A 23,000-nucleotide genomic window follows, 5' to 3' on the forward strand; every position below is an offset into this window, starting at 1 on the left:
TCTGCTGGAAAGGTTCAAGGAAAGGGGATAACTTTTCTGATCATTTCAGGGCGAATAAAGGCTTTCAAGGTGATGGTGCTACCCCATGTACTATCTAAAGTGTAAAAAGTCAATTCTAGTATTCTAGTATTTTATTCAGACTTGGTACAGCTACAATCCCTGATAAAAAATTGGCTATACATGGAAATCCAGGAAAGAGATTCTCTGCTGTGAAAAGTACAGTTTTGTACCTACCATAAATGTAGATGTTCGAGGATCCACATTGCTGCAGTCCTAACTATTGGGTAGTCCGCTGTCCAGTCGGCCCGAATACCAAAGTATATGGCTGACGTCGGTCAGGGCGCATTAGACTGACGTCAGTACGTCAGGGTACTAATGCGCATGACCGACGTCATATCCTCAGTCTTTTCTTGCCCCAGATGTCAGAAGACCCTGAAAAGATAAGGCCAAAAACCAAAAACTCCCAAAATACCTGCACCAAAATATATATACAATATATACACAATTAGCAGAATATAACCTCACCTACACAACCACCCCTAAACACAGAGGGAAGGAGGAGGTAAATTGGACTGCAGCAATGTGGATCCTCGAACATCTACATTTATGGTAGGTACAAAACTGTACTATGTTCTTCATTCCACATTGCTGCAGTCCTAACTATTGGGTAGAATCCCAAAGCAGAGGTAAGGGAGGCTGGCAAATCATAAGGAATCTGGAACTGACAACATGCCTTGCAAAATAGCTGTGGCAAACCAGCCCTAGACTTAGAGTAGAGAGGAAGGTGATAATGCTTAGAGAAAGTATGCACTGAACTCCAAGTAGCTGCCTCCAAAATATCCTTAGTTGCCACCCCCCTTAGAAATGCTGTGAAAGTGGCAGTAGCCCTAGTGGAATGAGGCCTAATCCCAGCTGGAATCTCCTTGCCATGATGGGAATAACAAAATGTAATGCAACACCCAATCCACCTAGAAATAGTTTGTTTTGACACAGGCTTGCCCTTTGAACTCAAAGCAAAAGAAACAAACAACTGCTGAGACTGCCTAAAATCCTTAGTCCTGCTCAAATAATAACGCAATAGCCTGTGTACATCTAAAGTGTGCAAAATCTTTTCCTTTATTTTGGGGATCTGCATAAAAGGTAGGCAAATGAATAGTTTGGTTTAAAGCCACACTAGAAACCACCTTAGGCATAAAGGAAGGATTAGTACGAAGATACCCTATCCTTATGAAAAATCAAAAAAGGCTCCACTGCCATAAGCGCTTGCAACTCAGAAACCCTTCTTGCAGAAGTAATGGCCAACAAAAAAGCAGTCTTCCATGACAAGTATTTCAATTCAGCAGTAGCCGAGGCTCAAAAGGTTGTAGAGTAAGTTTCTCCAACACAAAATTGAGATCCCAAGCAGGAGTAGGAGCTCTACGGGGGTCTTATATTCTTTGCCCCTCTAAGAAATTGCTTGAACAAAGGATGCGAAACAATGGTGGGTCACAATCATAGTGAGCTGAAATTGCTGCAGCATGAATCTTAATGGAAGAGAAAGACAAACCTTTGTCCAGTAACTCAGTAAGATATTGAAGAGCCACACTCAAATTTGGCTCAGTAATCTCCAAATTGTTTGCTGCACTCCAAAACAAAAATCTCTTCCATTTTTCTGCGTACACTTTCCTTGTACTAGGTCTTCTGGCTTCCATAATCACATTTAAAACTTGTTGAGGAAGCTGAGACCTGCTGTCTTTCAAAACAGAATATGCCAGGCTGTTAGATGTAGAGAGTGAAGCTTGACATTGAGCAGATGACCGTCCCTCTGAGACAACAGGTGTGGAATCAAGGGTAAAGGCCATGGAGGCTTCCTTACCAGACTCCTCAGTAATGGGTACCAGTGCTGCGAGGCCAATCTGGAGCTATTAAAATCATCCTTGGCTTGTCTTGTCTGACCTTTAGAAGCACCTTTGGAAGAAGAGGCAGAGGTGGAAAGGCATACACATGAAGATTTTTCCAACTGAAAGAAAGAGCATCCACTTTCCAAGCTGTGTGATGAAATCCCTTCGTGCAAAACTTTGGCAGCTGGTGGTTTAGTGGAGAAGCGAACAGATCTATGTCTGGAGTTCCCCATGACACTGTCAATGTTTGAAATACATGAAGATCCAGTTTCCACTCGTGGGGATCCATGATTTGTCTGCTTAACACAACTGCTAAGGAGGTCTGTGCTCCCCGCAGAAAACCTGCCCGAAGAGGTAGTTTCAGACCGCGCGCAGTCTCCCATAAAATCATTGCTTGTCTGCACAATGGGTAAGAATACATGACAGTTGTGTTGTCTGTTAGAATCAACACCTGCCCTGGAAGAAGTAACTCCTTGAAAGCAATTAATGCAAACTGAACTGCTAACATCTCTTTCATGTTGATATGTAGATGCTGTAGTCTGGCAGGCCACTTGTCTTGTATCCACTTTCCATTTAGATGAGCTCCCCAAGCAATATCTGAGGCATCTGTCGTTAGAATCTGACTTGCCTCTGGCCGGGTCACAGAGAGTCCCTTGTTTAGGTGACATTCCTGAGCCCACCACAAAAATTCCTTTTGAATGCAAGGTATTATTTGAATGACAGTGTCCAAATCCTGGCAATGCTGAGTCCACAGATTTTTGAGATACCATTGTAGCTTCCTCATATGCAGTTTGGCATTGGGAAGCACCAGAATACAAGATGCCATGAACCCTAAGGCTTGAAGGACTGTCCTTGCAGTCAGCCCGGACTGAAGAGATAGATGATGGAAGTAACTGGAAAGATTCTTTTGTTTGTCCGGGGTTAAAAAGGCCATCTGGGCTGCTGTATTCAGTCTCACACCCAGAAAGCACATGTCTTGAGAGGGTACTAGACTGGACTTTATTTCGCTCACAGAATACGCTAGGCATCTTAGCAAGGCTATGCCATATTCCAGATGCTGTAGAAGGTCTATCTATTCTTGAGCCAGAATCAGGCAGTCGTCCAAGTAAGGATAGATTTGGATTCCTTTTAGCCTGAAGTAAGCTATCACTGGAGCCAGAACCTTTGTGAATACTCTGGGTGCAGTAGATAAGCCAAAGGGCAATGCAGAGAACTGATAATGAGAATTTCCAGCTCGAAACGCAGATACTTCCTGCAACTTAGTCTTATTGGCACATGAAGGTAAGCTTCCTTGAGATCTAAAGTTACCATCCAGTGATCTTTGCCCAGCAGAGGTAAAAGCTGTTGTAACGTCAACATTTTGAACTTGGGAATGTCCAGATAAGTGTTGAGGATAGATAAATCCAGAATTGGTCTCCACGTGTTCCTTTTTGGTACTAGGAACAGGCGAGAATAAATCCTAGGCCCCTTTCGGCACAGGAACTGACTGAATGGCCCCTACTTGGAGCAATAGAGAAATTTGCTTGTGAGCCTCTGTTCTTTGAAGAGGAGGAATGTCTGGCATGCCTTTGAAAGGAGGCAAGGTATGGAAATAAAACCTGTAACCGTGGTGAATAATATCCAGAACCCATCTGTCTTGGGTAATTAAATCCCAATTTCTTTGAAAAGAGACAGCCTTCCACCCAAAGGTGCTGCCAGGCAGAAGCGTGCTGGCAGCTGAAAAGGCAGGTCATTGGGTCTGCTTACGAAGGACTGACCCCTGCCCTCACCAGAAGTCTGAGCAGGGGAACTCCCTGTCCTAGGCCTAAAGAACCCTGAGCTCTGCCCCTACCACGTCTAGACCTACCCTAGACTGGGAATCATAAGCAGGATAAGTCCATCCCTTAGTAGGCCAATTTCTACTAAACTTGAGGCTGCACCTGCAAAAAATCTTTAACAGTTTGCATAGACTTAGCCTTGTCCTCCATTTTCTTCAAAACTGCTTCCACAGGCGAACCAAACAACACATCAGACTGTAAAGGAGCATCCAAAATCCTTGTCTTAACATGCTCAGCTAAATTCTGATCTCTCAGCCAGGCGTGCCTACGAAGAACAGAACCAGTGGCAGCCACCCTGGAGGAGGCCTGCACAGCATCAAAACCACACTGCAAGGAATGTTTACCCACCTGTTCAGACACATGAACTAAATCCTGCAACTCTTTACACTCAATACCTTCAGCCAGAGCATCCACCTTAGATTTCAACTGTGAAAGAAGATAATTCTGATATTTTAACATGTGAAACTGACAATTCAACGCCCTCATGGCTAAAGTGGAAGAAGTATACACTTTCTTTCCCCATCTATCCAAAGCCCTTGCCTCTTTAGGGGACAGGATTTTTAACAACTGAGGCCTTCACACCTTTAGGCCCCTGAGAGACAGTTTCTGGGTCTGCCCTAGGACTCTTAAAAAGATACTTATGAGCTTCAGGCACCCTAAAATACCTATCTGGTTTAACTGGGGCAGGAGGCAAAGAATCAGGATTCAGGGAAGCCTCTGCAAACACATCTTCCACCACAGTCAAAACAGGAGGTATAGCTAAAGGCCTATGCTGGGGTAAAAACAAGAATTCCCTAAGCCTTTTCCTGGAATCAGAGAAATCTTGACCTTCCCATTTAAAATGCTCCCTCATGGAATGCAGAGTCTCTGAAAATGAAAAATCCTCAGGAGGAGAAGCAGAAGGAGTAGAATCATCCACATCAGAATCAGAATAAGGAGGGTACTCCTGCAAGTCTTCAGTCAAGACTCAAGCCTCCGAGCATTGCTCAAAACTCTCAAACTCAGGTTCCACCCTAGGCCTCTTATCAGGAGGGGCATAGAACCCTAATCATAGTAATCAAATCCTCTGCCATTTTAAGCATATGTTTCTTAGGCAAAGATCCTGAAGCACTAGGAGAAACCCCACAGAAGCTAAACTTGGCCTGCCCTCAAAGAAGCCTTGGAAACTGAAGGGGAGGCTCTAACCACCTTAGGAAGAGAAGGAAGAACAGCCACCTGAGAAGCCCCTCAGCCTGGCCTACTTCCTGAGAGGATACATCCTGTAACAGTAAAGTCTCTCCTGAGACTCTAAAGAGACACCTGGCAAAACCTCCGGCTCCACTGGGCCTTCCAGCGGACCGGCGTCTGGGGCTGTCGGTTCCTCCACCCCAGGCTGTGCTGCTTTATCTTTGCGTTTTAGCGAAGCCGCCCGAGCATCCGACGGCATTTTATAATTACAACGCTTCCCAAACACTAACCTAGCACAGTCTAACCTTCTCTTAATAGTGCGTTTGTTAAATCTAGCACAAGAGCGGCATCCAACAACGTCGTGCTCAGGCCCTAAACAAGGTATACACAAAGTATGGTAATCCCTATGAGGTATCTGTTTCCCACAAGAAATACAGTTATTCACTTTTCTGACATGCGGTTAAATACTGAGGCAACAAAAAAACAAAATATTCCCATTCTACGGGTACTTAGCCAACTTTGATTCGGTCTGAAACTCTGACTTCAGAAACTTTCAGAACGCCAACCTGCACTCGCAAAATTGCTTCTGCATCGGACCATGCGGCAAAAAAGACTGAGGATATGACGTCGGTCATGCGCATTAGTACCCTGACCTGACGCCAGCGTCTCTGAGAATGCGCCTGACCCGGCGTGCTACTTTGGTATTCGGGCCGACTGGACAGCGGACTACCCAATAGTTAGGACTGCAGCAATGTGGAATGAAGAACATCTACAAATCTCCATGACGAGTGTCTGATGGGGGCTTCCAAATATTTTATTCAGACTTGGCACAGCTACAATCCCTGATAAAAATTGGCTATACATGGAAATCCAGGAAAGAGATTCTCTGCTGTGAAACTACAAATCTGCATGACGAGTGTCTGATGGGGGCTTCCAAATATTCAGATATGCACTAGACTGTCAACCTGATCAATAAATTTCAAGTGTGGATAGAACCAAATCAAATTAAAACACACTGGCAACAATTCCAGGGGAACAGGAAAGGAATAATACAGGGATTGTTGTTGCCATGGGAATATGGCCTCAAAAGAAGGATGGTTTGGGACTTGAGCCAACAGCTTAACATGTGGGAGTATCCAGATGTATGCCACACAACTGCAACTATGGTGAAAATTCTAAGGGAAAGGGCAGTATTACAAAATTGTCCCATATTAAGACAACTGATGGGGAACTCTACAAGACATCTGACATTTTGAAGAGAATACAATCTGTCCAGAGGGGATTTGTTCTCATTTGAGTAGCTTAGACATACAAGTATTGCTTACAGCATTCAAAGCAGCTGTGACATGGCAGAAGTGGGCCAGTATTTATAAAAAAAAAAAAGAGTGAGCAAGTTTAACATATGACTATCTAGGCAGTCCACACAAGGATCCAAAGAACAAGGACAGAGGGAGAAAAAGTGCAAATAGATGAAAAGGAATGGTAAGTGGTCAAAACTGAAAGATTAACAGACAATGTTTTGCACTTGTCATTTAAGGCTGTACAATTATATAAAGTAAGAAGCAAAATTAAAACTGTTGGAGATGTGCAGACAGGCTAAAAGCACATGTTTTGGGATTGTCCAGTGACAAAATGGAAGTGATGGCATTGCCAAAGACCTAAATGGATTTTCTTTTTCCAGATAGCAAGAACTGGGCTGGAAGTCGGTTACTGTGGGTAGTGCTCAAGAATGGGTGAAAAATAAAAAGATGTGCAGAGTGTGCTGGACTTTCGTCAGTCTTATAATAATGCCTTTGACAAAAAGTTATAAGACTTCAGGACACACCTCTCTTAGCTTGCACTACTATAAGTTGATGCAAATGAGATGCCCATTATTTAAAGACACAAGATCCTCAAAGGATACCTGTGGAATGGAAAAAGAAATCTAATGGGCATCAACTGCAGAAACAGTGATAAAACTTCTCTGAATATTGATGGCAAAGTTGCCAATGATGAGTAATAGTGCGCTAGTAAACTGTGTAAATAATGTAAACAGTTTTAGTATGAAGTTTGAGATTTGAGATGTTCAATGTTATTTGTGTTTTGCTTTGTCACTTCTTGAGATGTTTATGCATTTGTTACTTGAAACAAATATTTAAATGAAAAAAGATGTGGCTCCTAGTAGTCTCTGGTAGGCTGCTACCACTGCTACTGCACCTGAACATGTGGACAACTGTGGTGAGGCTAAAGGTTATGTTTCTGAAATGGCAGGAACTGGATCATACCTGAAAGTGTAGTTATCTGCAAGATTCCTGCGTCTGGGCAGAGACATGCATGCTGGAAGTCTCATAAGCACATCCAATCTCCTATTCATAGACGCAAGACGACTTATTGCAACACGACCAATCTGAATTCCTTAACTATGAACTGATTTAGGCTGCAGAGGTCCAGAATGAGCCAGAGAGACATTTTTATTTTTTTTTTTTATTTTATTTAATTTTTTTTTTTTTAACTTCTCTTCTGTACTAAACTGGATCTTGACTAGTAAGCCCTGACTTCTCTCCCTGGTAGGGCCTCAGATTTCTATAAGAGGGTACCTACCCTCCAACCATTCTTGCTTTTTCTAACAAGCTGGAGCACCAGGGATAGTCTTGAGTCGGTGTGTGTGTGTGTGTGTGTGGGGGGGGGGGGGTGTTGTAGGAACATAAGATGACGGGATCCTGTAAACTTTGAATATTATGCCCCTGACAGACTTTTCCCAAGTGTTATCCCACCATTCTTCAAAGTGGAGGGACAATCTTCCCCCAAGTGTCTCCTGAGGGGGAACAGTCTTTGGTGGTTTCAGGAGTGCTGCTGCCTGTCTGTGAACCATCTGCATCCTCCTTGTTAGTGGTGAAAGCATTTACCTATGCAGTTACTGTTGGCGTGGCCTGGTTTCTTTATCATTCTTGCTCCTCCCTTGTTACTTTTTCTGCAGTTTTACATGCAGGAACATCATATAATGTTGGCTCCTCTGCATTTTTGTAAAAGACCTTCCTGGAGACAAACCTGACACAGGGTGTCAATGTTTTATCTTGATCTCCCATATTTTAAGGCCTGCCACACACATCACTAGCACGACAGGTCCTGTCAAACGGAAGCATTAAAAAAAAAAAACAAAGTTAGTAACTTCCATGATTATAGAGACTACTACAAAAGCTGATATAGTGCAATGCTTGTAGCCAGGCCAAACCTTCAACCATATTATAAATAATGTGAACCAAGTGGTTCATTAAGTTGGAGAAAGCCTTCGCCTGGGCCTTGATTTCTTTCTCTGGTCCATGAGCCACCTGAAGCATTCCATCAATAACTTCTCTCTATACGCAATGCTGCAGCAGACACATTATCGCCTCACAGCAAGAGGTTCTCCGGTTCAATTCTCGACTGAGGTGCCTTTTGTGCGGAGTCTGCATGTCCTCCCTGCATCCAATGTGGGTTTTCTCTGGGTGCTCCGGCTTCCACTCACGTTAGAAAGACAAGAATCTGGAGCATTTCTCCCCGGCCCTCCGCTGAAAATTGGCTTCATTCCAAGACGGACTTCACCGGTACACAAATGGTAAACAAATAATAAATAACATTAGTAAAATGAAAAAAAGGCTTCCACCTCAATGAAAAGTTCACTGAGAAATTCTTTTAAAATGCAGGCTTTAATAAAACGAAGAAATAAAAAGCACAAATTGTGCTGTTCAAGTTGAAGGTCAAACAGGATAAGCGCTTTCAGTGTAAAAACCTTCTTCAGATCCTAGTGTGTAGACCTGACTTACTGCTGTTAAATAAAGATCCTTAATTGCTCAACCAATCACATACAACAATCAGATGCACGCCTTCCTTAAGCCTCCATTTAATTTCTTAATTAGGCTTCTCTTTCAAAATAGGTTTAATAGGAACTACTCTGTTGAGCCTTGGAAATAAATTAGCTCCGAGGTTCATGATCCATTTGCATTCTTCCTTTTCAGTTTTGTTGACAATGTCTCCTCCACGAAGGTTAGTAGTCACATTTGAGATAACCATAAAGCTAAATGAATGCCCTGGATTTTCATACACATGTCCATATAGGGGATTGGTTACCACTTATTCTTTATGCCTAACAGGTTGTGAAGTATTCGTCCCTTAAACTTTCTATTGGTCTTTCCTACATAATAGGCTTGGCACAAATTACAAGTGCCAACATATATAACATTCTTGGTGTTGCAGTTAGCAAAACCAGAGAACTTATAGCATTTGTTAGTTACCGGATGAACAAAACTGTTGGAACATTTCATGTGGCTGCAAGCTTTGCAAAAGCCACATTTCCAAGTTCCTAACCTATTTCTTCCTACTGTACTCTGCTTGTTAGGTATTCCATCATAGTTGCACAAAAAACCTTTAAGTTCTTCTTGTTTTTATAACCAAACTTAGGTGTTTCCCCTACTATTCTCTTAATTTTACTGTCAGCATTGGCACAAATTACAAGTGCCAACATATATAACATTCTTGGTGTTGCAGTTAGCAAAACCAGAGAACTTATAGCATTTGTTAGTTACCGGATGAACAAAACTGTTGGAACATTTAATGTGGCTGCAAGCTTTGCAAAAGCCACATTTCCAAGTTCCTAACCTATTTCTTCCTTCTGTACTCTGCTTGTTAGGTATTCCATCATAGTTGCACAAAAAACCTTTAAGTTCTTCTTGTTTTTATAACCAAACTTAGGTGTTTCCCCTACTATTCTCTTAATTTTACTGTCAGCAGTTAAGACTGGCCAAAATTTCTTGATGGTTTCACGGACATCAAAGGAGTCAGTGCTGTAGGTCATCATGCATCTGAGACTCTTGCTGTTCCCACTCAGAGAGATGTGAAGAAAGGTGGGAACAGCAACAGTCTCAGATGCATGATGACCTACAGCACTGACTCCTTTGAAACCATCAAGAAATTTTGGCCAGTCTTAACTACTGACAGCAAAATTAAGAGAATAGTAGGGGAAAACACCTAAGTTTGGTTATAAAAACAATAAGAACAAAGGATTTATTGTGCAACTATGATGGAATACCTAACAGAGTACAGAAGGAAGAAATACGTTAGGAACTTGGAAATGTGGCTTTTGCAAAGCTTGCAGCCACATTAAATGTTCCAACAGTTTTGTTCATCCGGTAACTAACAAATGCTATAAGTTCTCTGGTTTTGCTAAATGCAACACCAAGAATTTTATATACGTTGGCACTTGTAATTTGTGCCAAGCCTATAATGTAGGAAAGACCAATAGAAAGTTTAAGGAACGGATACTTCGCCACCTGTTCGACATCAAGAATAAAGTGGTAACCAATGCCCTATATGGACATGTGTCTGAAAATCCAGGGCATTCATTTAGCTTTATGGTTATCTCAAATGTGACTACTAACCTCCGTGGAGGAGACATTGTCAACAAAACCGAAAAGGAAGAAAGCAAATGGATCATGAACCTCAGAGCTAATTTATTTCCAGGGCTCAAGCAGAGTAGTTCCTATTAAACCTATTTTGAGAGAGAGAAGCCTAATTAAGAAATGAAATGAAGGCTTAAGGAAGGCATGCATCTGATTGCTGTATGTGATTGGTTGAGCAATTAAGGATCTTTATTTAACAGCAGTAAGTCAGGTCTACACACTACGATCTGAAGAAGTTTTTTTTAACTGAAAGTGCTTATGCTGTTTGACCTGTAACTTGAACAGCACAATTTGTGCTTTTTATTTCTTCATTTTATTAAAGCCTACATTTTAACAGACTTTCTCAGTGAACTTTTCGTTGTGGTGGAAGCCTTTTTTTTCATTTTACTAATACTGCCTATTAAGGCTTCCTCTGGAGGTGGTTTTTGGTTTGATTGTTTGTAATAATAAATAACATGGTTTAGTAGTTCATATACTCTCTTTCCTAGATGACACTGAACATTTGTTTCCTAAACCAGTCCATCATCCCAGCTCTCTTGACAGGTGGAGGGACAGCAGGACGAGGAGTATGAGCCATCTAAAGGGCTTCTGACAAAACAAAATGGTTTGAGTCTCTTCAATAACAATGACTAATCCCTGTGCAGACAAAATATCCTATACTCCTTCCTGGACAAGGAGGCTATTGTGTCAGAGTTTCCCCATGCAGCCTTAGTGGCAACCTTTAGGATGTCCATATGGGTAGGACCACCTAGGAGGCCTGAAGAAAAACCCTACATGCTTCATGCAGCCTTCTATGTCATGACACAACTGAGTCTGTTGGATAACCCTCAAATTTTTCTTGAAATAGGTGCAACGCCCTCTATATTCTTGATCATTGAGATGGAGTGACCCAGGAAATACAGGGTCATTTCCATCACCTAGATCAGTAACAGACTACTTTATTGGATGGTCTTAATTTTTTTCTTTTTGTAACTGAAGCCTCTCATGGGCATTTCGGGGAGGATTCCAACTACAGTGATGAAGTTTTTTTTGGGGGGGAGGGGCTGGTCTTCCCAGAGGGGGCTGCATGGATCCTTCTATCAATTGTGGTATGGTGTATCTTCTCTACATAGGTCACAAGTAGAAAATTTGGGGCCTATGTAAGCATCTGTGCCATCAGTGTTTGTTGAATTTACATGACAATGTAATACATAAGCATACCTGCTGTAAGGACAAAGCTGCCAGATCAGCTTTCAACAAAATTTGAAGTGAAGTATGCAGTGTGAACAATGTTGGTAGAGAAAAGGAATAACAAAAGATGCAATGAGCACTGCAGGAAAAAGGGGTGGTCATTGCTACAGCTGGCAATGCACTAGCCAGTGAGTATACAGATGACTGGACCAGAGAAAATAGCCCCTGTTCCACTGCAAAGTTGATCTGTTGTTCTTTTGTTGTATGGCTGGGACAGTGAGTCACCAGCAGTTTGTCCATTAACTCCCACATACCTGAAAATTTTCTGTAACAGACTCTGGGTTGAGCCCAAGAAGATGTACCCTTCTTTGAAAGTTCTTCATGCTGCCACCACAAAGGTGGCCCCATCAAAATAAACTACCTCCTGCTGGTCTGTCAGTGCCAACACTTCAAACTGTCATGCTGGCACACAGACTCAAATGACAAGACTGCCTTTAACTTTGACAGTGAAGGTTCTAATGTCAAATCCTTTACTGAATGGTTCCATACCGATTGCTGTTTCAGCACTGTTCTGAACTGGCTAAAAGGTCTCTTACTCAAATGGACCCAAAAGAAACTCGACAATCTGTGGAAATCCTCAGAGTTACAGTCAAAATACTGTAACCGTGTCTGATGGTGCTTTGCGCATAAAATAGGTGTCCAAGATTATCCTACTGATGCTTTCATGTCACAAAACTGAAACCTCAGCAAACTGGGCAAAGGGATTTGTTGCATCTCACAAAAAGAATACACACCGCTGGGAGCAGTGCACCCACTCAGTGCCACTTTATATAAAAATAAATAAATAATCAGCAAGTACTTGTTTTATGGGGTAAAGAACAAAGATCATAAGGCAAGCAAAACACAAGTGTTGTTTATTGTATGACACACAGATAACCCATCACCAGGCTGGGAAAGATGATAACGGTTAGTCTATCTGGAGCTAGAATCTGCAATATCATGCACATACACAAATCACTGCACCACAGGTACCAGTATGCTTCTATCACAGTCCATACAGGCGTAAATGACCCAAAATGCACCTCACTGGACTTTATGGAGAGAGAGAGACATTACACAGCTATCATTGAGAAACATTCTACCTTCACCAAGAATGATGCCACAACCTGAACAGAAAATGATAGATTTTAATAACTGGCTTCGTTTCTGGTGTCACTTCATGGTGATCCAATATTTATCAGGATGGAAGGACATGGTTAACAGACCGCATTGCTTTGTTAAGGATGGTCTGCACCTGCCACCCCCCCCCCCCCAGGCTTTCTGATATTGGCTAAAACTTTGTCTAACCCCTTAGTCTTTCTAGGCAATGTCAAAGTGACAAAACTACCAACTACTGACAGCAAAAATAATCTCAAAAGCATCCTTACGGTGTTACTGCTGAATGTTAACAGCCTAAACAAGCTACTCCACACCCTATAAGTTCTCCTCCATCTGAAGAATGTGGACATCTGTACTGTTACAGAGACTTGGTTTAAAGGCACAGAAGGTACTCTAGCAGTGCAAGGCTACAGTGCATTCTATACATTTAAGTCAACAGCAACAAAGACAGAGGCTAAAGGCAGACGTGTCTATCTATGTTGGCAACAAAAACAACTCCAACTTAAACACGATCATGCCCTGGAGTTCATCCACACCCAAGTCTCTATAGTCAACGTTGCCTACCATGTCCTGGTCAATTACAGGTCACCCTCTATGGCCCATAAAGCTCACAACTCTTGACTAAACCTAACAGAGGTCCTCACCATCCAATTCATTGGAGACTAACTAGCCCTCAACAAACTGGAAAACGTACACGGCCACTAACTCACAGCCAAAAGTTTCCTGGATTTTATCAACATGAGCACCCTGGATGAGACAGCGCACACTCCAGAGGATCAAAAATACTCGACCTAGTACTCACCACCATTGGAGAGCAAAGCACCATCCCCTATGTCATGTCTTCACTGGTGAGGATCCATCCACAGAGGTTTCCTTTGAAATAAAAATCAACCTGGAAAACCCAACTAAACCTATAATGGTTATGAATCATTATAAAAACAAACTACATCCTATTAAGTGATAGTTTGTCAAAAGTCACGGCCCCTTCAAACCTAAAGAACGCAGCTACCTAAGCAGAATTTTTTTTTTTTTTTTTTTTTTACAGAGTGCCTCTACAAACATGTAAATGGCTGCAATGAGGATGCTGTACTTAGCAGAAATAAGCACAAATTAAACACCAAAAATAACCCCCCACTGGTGGGATCTTACCTTAATGTATTTAATAAAAGAAAAAAGGTCATAATCAAATTCAGAAAGAAACTCAAAGACAAGAGCTCTCCGATTCAACTAAACAAGAAACCTAAGAGGATTACTCAAGTCCAAACAAGGTGAATTATGAGGTAAAGATTGCCTCAAATGATAAGGGCAATCACAAGGCCTTCTTCAGCTATGTCAGGAACCTTAAAGTTAACACTGAGCAGTGCACAGAACTGGTCGGAAATGGCAAAGTCTTCACTGACCAGAGTGGCATAGCTAATCTACTGGCCGATGCATTTAGCTCAAACTTCACCATGCGTCTCCCCCAACTACCCCCAGTGAAATCTCTTCTAGCGTATCACCCAACTATCGACAGGGAGCAGGTCCTAACAGCACTTGCAAAGGCTAACCACACTGCATTAATGGGCCCAGACAACATCCTTTGTTACTCTCTATGTAGCTTAAAGCATGACCAAGCAAGACCACTTAAATAACTCCAACTATAGCCTCAAAATAGGCTACATACTTGGTGAATGGAGGGCCACAAAGATCATCCCTCTTCATAAAGGTGAATCAGCTGACTCCACAAACTACAGAAATATCAGTCTGACAAGTCTAACATGCAAAGCCATGGAATTAATTATCATGGAAATGATCAAGGACACTGGCGACCTAAAGACACTCAACCCATCACAGTTTGGCTTCAAGGGAAGGTCTTCCCAACTCAACCTGGTAAGGCTTATTTGAGAGGGTCTTCAAGGCTATGAATGAGAGAAAAACAGTGCATACTGCATACTTTGACCTGACCAAGGTGTTCAGCACAATACCCCACTCGGGTATTACTGAAACACTCAAAACTAGGCAGAAATCCCTACCCAACTCTCTGGAATGCTGGCTGGCTCACAGACAGGACCCAAGAAGTCAGGATTGATGAGACCACCTCAACCAGGAGACCAGTCACCAGCGGAGTTCCATAAGGTTCCGTGTTGGGATGGCTCCTGCTTAGCCTTAACGTCCAAGAAGTAGAAGTCAGTGGCAAAAGCCGCTAGCTCAACAACTTTGCAAATGACTAAATTGGCAGCTATCACAGATTCTCCCCATGACATTGGCATCCTACAAAACATTCTAAAAGAAATTACTGTTGTCAATGCCGCAACAACTCAATGTGAAGAAATGCATTATAGTGACCTTTGGGAAATTGTCCACCCAAGCTAATTAATCCACTGATAAAACACCCTTAAGAGTCGACTCAGTAGTTAGGGACCTGGGAATATGTAGACAGTAATCAGACCTTCCCACAATATATAGCCAAAATAATAAGAAAACCATTACATATCACTCAACTCACAAGAAATGGTATGGCAAACAAGTCCAAGGAAGTTAAAGTACCACTGTACTCAGCCTTTTTCAGACCTGTCACGGAGTAACAATGTCCCCTTTGGCATGTACCTAACCAAGCACCGAGTTAGAATGCCCTCAAAAGGTACCTCAGCAGAAAAATCCACAGTACGAATATCCTGTCCTACACAAACTACCTTAAGGCCTTATCTCTGTACTCAGTGTCTCTTACAGGTTACTGAGAAGCAATCTACGCCTGGCATACGAGGGATCCTTGGAACCAGCTTTGATGGATCTCTTGCACAACTGCAAAACAAACAGCACCAAAAACACTAAATTCAAAGACCTGAACTTTGTCTGTTACATAACTACAACATGCTGGACATAGATGTGCATTTCAAAAGGATCCCCACACAATGGAATAAGCTCTGCATCCACATGAAGCAGATGTAATCCCTGATCCTACTCAAACAAAGTTTGACATTTGGGTGGGAAATCAATTTCACCCCTGGTATGGCACCCATGTCTCTGACAGAGGTCGACATTAAGTAAATTAATTTCCAACTAACATACCCCCCCCCAACATAACCTTTGACTACCTCTTTACTAATACACCCCACCATATAGGCATTCAAGGTACTTTGTGATAAAAGTGGACTGGGTTCCATAGCTAGGCTTAAAAAAAGCCTGGTGGTCATTAACCTAGTACAAACATACAAACTGCCCTTCTGTCATAGTCAAAGAAGTCCCTCAAAATGAATGTGCAAAAAAGATATATCCTGTAGGAGGGGCACCTAAACAGAATGTCATCCACAATAATATATGACTAACTAGTGTCCATATACCAAATATATGATCAACTTACTCATTCCTTTAGATGAGGAAGCCCTTTCACGTGTGTGGTTCTGTGCCATAATCGAGATGAAAGTCTCCCTTCCATTGCATGTGAAAAGTATCTATTGCATTTTCACTCTGTCACTGTCATACTTAACCACGTTAAATTTCATTACAGAACTTTCAAAGTCTGCTGGAAGCTGCAAAGGAATGATCTTTCACTGGGGAAATCTACAGCAGTGAATACAAAGATGTGTATGGCGAGGGAGTTACAGCATTCTGTGCAGAACTGATGGATATATTAATAAACACTGCTGATGAATGTTCTCATCTTTCTTCAGCATAGGAAATGACTAATGTCCATCATTTATTTTATTCATTTTTTAACATCCTCCCAGCCTCCCACTGGCCTTCAAAATCTCCACCCCCATTAACACATTTGCTAACCCCTCATGCTGTCCATGTTTTTCTTCCCACATCCAAGGATACCAGGGGAACACAGAACACATCAATTAAAGATAACTGTCTATCATCTGAAAGAGAATCAGGAGATTTTACATTCTGGTTTTAACTCTCTTCCCCTTGTTGGCTGGTGCACACAGTGTAATGCCTGCTATGCCCCCCCCCCCCCATAAAGATATGAGCTACACTATCCTTGGCTGGCTCACTACCTCACATGTCACTTAGCCTGTCATATGGAGTTCAGTATATACATCTACAGAACAATAAACAGGCTAATAAAAAAGATGCATACCAGCCCTCCAACCAAAACAGATGAAGTTAGGGAGTGGATCGCTCCAACTCTTACCCAGCAGGTTCCTGCAGCACCCAGTTCATTAAACAAAACACTGGTCATATGGGTAGTACTCAGGGCTGTGTCTTTCTATGCTGCGGGATAGCTTATAACCACAGCATTTTGTGGAAGTTTAGAACATTACAAGAAGTGCAGAATCTTACACTTCTTGTCTCCATTCCTATTTATAAGGCTCTAGAATCTCCCTCTTTATTTTACTTGTTTTCACACATACACTAACGAAAGCAGTCTTCAGAAGAAAATGCTTTTTTGGGGTCATCTCAGTCCCTGATTCTTTAAACTGCAGTTATACACCAATGCAGACTCCAAGCAGGCTTCATATTCAAACCAGAAGTTCAGGCATTTAAAATATTTAGCTTTCATAATGTTTTCAGACTTCTGGAACATCCTGCGGCATGCTGCTCAAAACAGAAATACACTGTGTGGAAATCCTCTGTGGCTTTCCAGCTTTCCTGTGATGATCATATCAGACCTGGAAAATGAGTAACAAAGATATCAACTATACAGGATGGGCTAAAAGAAATGACTGGCATTAAAGCGAGTTCTCTGCATATTGATTGTCCTGGTGTAAACAACCTTTTTAAACTACACTAGTCAGAAAAAAAATGATTAGAAACAAAAAAAAAAACAAAAAGCAAACCGAGTATGATGCAAAACAAAAGGAGTGGCCTACAGTTGCAAAGTGGCATAGTGCAAACATCTTTATGTATTAAGTCATCAGGCCACTCCATGATGATGCTATAACAACACAGGTGATACTTTACAACAAACGCGAAGACAGACCAAAGTCAAAGAGGAACAGTAGCATTTCCTACAGTCAGTTTGACTAAATGCAAAACTGTTGTAGTATACCAAACTGGTTTTATTTTCTAACCTTTTCAATATCTAACATGAAAGCAACGGAATGAGTTTTGTGCATGCACTCTAACTGTACATGTCCAACATTTGCAGACTACGACAAATTTTGAGTTGAAATAAAGTTGAGAGAACGGTCATATTTATGTGATACATTATGTCTGTATTCTGCACAGCTGAATACTACCCTATGAAAAACTCACTGTATTGTTGTATGGGTCAAGATATTAGACTTGCAAAGTGCAGCAGAAAACTTACAATAGGTGGTACAAAGTTAAAAGGTGAACATAGATTTTTAGATCTGTTGCAGCAGTAAAATGAGTGCGTGCTTCTTTAAGAAATAATCTAACCAATTTTAATATCTACTTGTTTACCAGGATAGTACAGTGATCTCAATGAGCAGAGAGAGTCCAAATGAACACAGTCATGTAAGAAATTAAAATATATTTACATATAGAAACTTGTGCTAAAAACATAGCATATATACATTTACAGATGCAAGAATATGATGCAACATATTTTGATCTGTATGGGATGAAGTTAGTGTCTTACATACAAATAAAGTCATAAAATACCAGGATTTGCAGGCAAAAATGAGGGCAATGTGGAAGGAGGGCACCCAGACAGTTCCAATAGAAATAGGAGCAATTGGTCTCAAAAGAATTTAGTCGTATTTACATATGCTACAGATGCATGTAATTCTGTATGAATTGTAGGAGGAAGTCAATTCCGGGCATACTGCAGGTGCTGCAAAGAGCACATTTGGCTAACAAAGACTGAAACAATACTAATTTCACGAACTTTAATCGTACTATGATTTAGGAGTGGGGCTCATTCCGGTCATGATATTAGAAACCCAAAAGACCTGGGCAAATTAAACTGGGATGAAGTTCCTCTGTATATGCACTACATAGGTTTAACAGTTACTGTGATCACACAGTGCCTACATTTACTGACTTTCCCACTTGCAAAGCCCCCCAAAAAAAGAGATGCACAAGGTTTTACTCATTGTCACCTTTGATCTAAGACTCTTGCACACGCTCTTGATGTCAGCATTTAAATGGGAGATATGTATCAACTTCTCAACTCCTGCTTCACTTGCTGCTCGGGCAATTTCTCTGGGGATATTCACAAAAACATCTTCAAAGCGATAATTACTGGGGAAAAAACAAAAAAAACATTTTAAAAAATCTGAGACATTCAGCATTGCCAATGTAATATCACATAGTACTACAACACTAAGATCTAGAAACCAAACTACACTAATGTCAACCTTCTTATCCACCAAGAATAACACAGACATTGCAATCAAAGTCCACACACTATACTATTTTATGTAAAAACAAACTCCAGGATGCACTGTGCTCACATACATCAACTGCCCAGAGAGACAAAGGTTCATAGGTGTATACTATGTGTACAGTGCTGAGAAGTGCAGACAATGTAAGCCCAATACACTTGAGCCCCAGTCAAGGACAGCCATACTACATATCAAAGTATGATTTGAAGAGTATCCAGTTATAAGTTAACATTTTATGTTCATACTAGTCTTCTACAGACAGAGATTACCAAGGAGGTCAGGGTTCCTTTTGGTGTGGAAGGCTACATAAAGATCACCTTGAAGGAGCCTGTACAAAATGGAATACAACCAGAATGTTTTAGCTCTATCAGGGTATCCTAGGAAGTTTAGTCAGATAATTTTCCAAAGTCAAGAATCTGTGTGGAATTTACAGTTTAGCAATATTATCTGGGCAGGTATTTTCAAAAGCAGCAGTGCATTTGCTAGGTCAGACAAGCAAATTTAAGTCAGCCTTAGTCCTTCTGACTTTCACCTTGATGTTAGAAAAAGTAGATAAAGAGTAGGGGGCCCCAAAAGAGCCTTGAAGGACACCACCAGTAACACCCTTTTCCATGAGAGAGAGAGAGAGAGACCTCTAAACATTACTGAACAAGTTTGGTCAGTGAGCAAGTTGGCTAGCTATCAGATGATGTAAGGTCAGTGTTACTTTAGGTGAGCCTGTCTAATACCTGTATGGGGACCATTTCAAAGATTTTAGATAGGGCCAAACAGGCAGTGTGGACATAATGGTCCATGTTTACAGCTTATGTGACCCTATCAGAGGAAAAGACTAGGCAGAGTACACACATTTACCTTTTAACAAAGACCATACTGATCTGGATCAAGGGACTGAAGGCTTACGATGTCCAAGTTCAACTATGATACACTCCATAAGTATACAGACGTTCCTAAGAATTCAGGGTTTAAAACTACATGAAGTTATGGTAGGGCCTCCTTTACGTACAAGTACCACTACTGCAGTTCTCCTGATTTCTGGTACGTAATCAGTAGACAGGTTAAGATTTAAATAGGTCCAGAACCAGGGTTAACAAAACTATTTGGCATTTCCTAAAAAACAGCAAGTTATGCTGTCCAGGCCCAGGGAAGCAGTATTCTTAGTCTTTGAAAGAGCAGATGGGACTTGATCAAGAGAGACTTTGGAAGGGAGAGGTATAATTTGGCAAGCAATAGAAAGGACCATCAGACATGGCAAGAGTTGGTCAGCAGCAGTTGACAAAGACATTAAAATCACATGGTCCAGTACCTCACCAAACTAAGGTGCATCACTGAATCACCAGAAATCCAGCTTCATCTCCTGTCAAACAAATGTTTTCTAGGGCAATCTTGGGAGCAAGAGTTGCAGGCTGTCTCTATAAGACAAGACTACGGTGGACTCTTCTAACTTTTTCTAGACTGCCCTATGAAATATAGAAGCAAACACCCTGCTGAAGGCTAAAATAAATGTCCACTTCTATACTTATGGCTCCCTTGGTGAAGTTAAACATTAACCTTCAATGGTACTTCATAGTGACGCCAGTAGAGCTAGGCACCATTTTCAAATGATCCTCTAACCTCCCCTGTCCTGGTCGTGCCTTCGGTTGCTGGCTCCGTTCGTGGCTTGTGGTCAATACGTGCAATACCCCGGACCATCCTACCTGTGCTCCATAGCACCCTGGTTTCCTACCAGCAAGAACCATCTTAGATCTTATGTGGTGCAATTGGAAAACTGCCCTGCCTCCCCACAAGAACTACACCATCTAGCGTGTCTTGTGGTCAATACGTGCAATACCCCGGACATCCTACCTGTGCGCCATAGCACCCTGGTTCCCTACCAGCAAGAACTATCTTAGACATTGTGTGGGTCAATTGGAAAACTGCCCTGCCTCCCCACAAGAACTACACCATCTAGCGTGTGTATGTACCATACCGCATAGTCCTTTGTGCCACTGGTTGATGTTTTTGACCCAGCGTGTGCTAGCCAGCAGCCCAGCACTGACCCAGTCTCCTGTTGCTCCATAGTGTCCACCCCCCCACCCTGCACTGCCCCAACTATCTGCTATTACCCACTTTGGTCAGCAGGTGGCAGCATCCACCCACTAACTGACTTACATTTAATTGTTAGTAAGCTCTGAACTTTCTGTCCAAACCTCCTGCTGCCTATCCTACCTCTGTACCCTTATAAATTCTATGTTTGCATTCCACTCAGACTCAGTGCCCTTCTCCTATCCTCTGTGGATACTTAGCTTGTGTTCTACTCCTGCTCTCACTGATTGTTTTTCGCTCACTCACCTCTTGCTCTTCCTTCCTAGCTCTTCCCGCTCCGTTCGCCCTACGGGCTCACTCCGCTCCCCTACCCTGCCCTCTATTCCCACCGGCCCCCACTACCTCTACATTTATAACCCACTAACCACACCCTAATTACCTCTAGCCCCACCCCTCACCCTCACTGCTCCACCCCAAGTAACTCATAACATATACCATAACCCTTTTACACCTACATCATACACTCTACTCATATCAAGCCCTCCTCCCAACCAAAGCCCTAAATTACAACTATGTTTACAAAAGCATCCTCACTTATAACCTATCTCCTACTACTTCTTGTTCTATCCTATCTAACTTACCTTACCAAACCCTTCAGTACTAACCATTCACCCCACTTTCACACTACTAGTTCAATCCCCAAACAAAACCAATACTCTTCAACATTCATCAGCCCCCATCTTTACTTCTACAGCCCCTCCCTTCTCTTCCCATTCAGACTCTTCCCCATCCACAAATATAACACTCTAACCCAAACTAGCATCACTTACACCAAATCTACAACCCACAAACTATACACCAAACACAATGACCTTTATTTCCAATTTCACCATATTATCTACACCCTTCTCTCCGGTGACATTCACCCAAACCCAGGTCCCTCTCCCATCAACTCCTCAAATACACCATCTTGCACCCCTCCATCTGTAAAAACCCTCTCCTTCTCAGCATTAAACGCTCAAAGTTTATGCAATAAAATCCCCAACCTTCATGCCTGGCTTCTCCATAATCATCCCGACATATTCTCCATCTCTGAAACATGACTAAAGCCCTCCATAAAAGATTCTGAAATAACTCCCCCCAACTATAATATTATCAGGAAAGATAGAACTCAAAAAAGGAGGTGGAGTTGCTCTATTCTATTCCTCTTCCCTTTCAGTTAAATCATATTCTAAGCCTATTCCCCAATTTGCCAACGCCAAATTACTTTTAGCCTTACTTCACCTAAACAAGCATAAAACCATATGCGTAGCCTCCCTCAATATCCCTCCTGGTGACAACATACCTATTCTCGAAGACATACTCTCTTGGCTCTCCTCCAATATAACAAATGAAACTTATATCCTAGGTGACGTTAACATTAACTGGTCCTCTGTCCAATCCCCCACAAAATCCCTAAATATAAACCTCTATAACTTCCAACAGCTCATCAACTCCATGACCAGACCTTCAAAAGTCCATTCCTCTGGGAGCACTATTGACTGGATTCTAGTATCACACCCTCATCTTATTACCAGCAGTGGCACCCTCCCTTCAGCGACCACTTTCCTACTTTCGCTCATCGTCACTCTCCCTCACTTCAACTACCACAAACCACCATCTCTTTGCATTCCTTAAAAAACTTCAACCCCAACTCCTTCGCGGACCTACTTAAAAAATTCAACTGGAATCCTCTAAAACCTCTTCCCTTAGACAAAGCTGTTAATTATTTTAATAAATTTCTAAAACTAATAGACAGCATGGCCCCTTTGCGAACTAAGAGAATTAAGAGCAAAACCATCCCCTGGCTAACTAAAAATACCTTAGCTGTCAAGCGCCTCTGTGATAAAGCTTTAAAGACCCATTATAAAAGCAAAACCCCAGCCACCCTAAATGAATACAAAAAACTCTGCAACAGAGTTAAAAAACTCATTATTTCTGACCGCAAATCCTACTACATCACCCTCCAAAATGATCACAAAACTAACCCAAAAAAATTCTGGGACACCATCTCCACCCTCTTCAACCCTGGGAATAAGGGAAACCCTCAACCAG

The 23,000-nt window shown here is 41.9% G+C and overlaps 1 protein-coding gene across 1 annotated transcript in view; it reads right to left on the reverse strand.

Annotated features, from left to right (window-relative positions):
* The window catches only part of NDUFA9 (NADH:ubiquinone oxidoreductase subunit A9), a gene marked incomplete in the record, with an annotated part of 561,760 nt that overhangs the window by 312,796 nt on the left and 225,964 nt on the right, over nucleotides 1-23,000 (reverse strand). The window contains 1 exon segment of the mRNA XM_044087558.1: nucleotides 18,600-18,741. Coding sequence (XP_043943493.1) covers nucleotides 18,600-18,741 — 142 coding nt within the window.

Source organism: Protopterus annectens, chromosome 11.part0 (genome assembly GCF_019279795.1).
Source record: "Protopterus annectens isolate FY-2018-M chromosome 11.part0, PAN1.0, whole genome shotgun sequence".
NCBI lineage: Eukaryota > Metazoa > Chordata > Ceratodontiformes > Protopteridae > Protopterus > Protopterus annectens.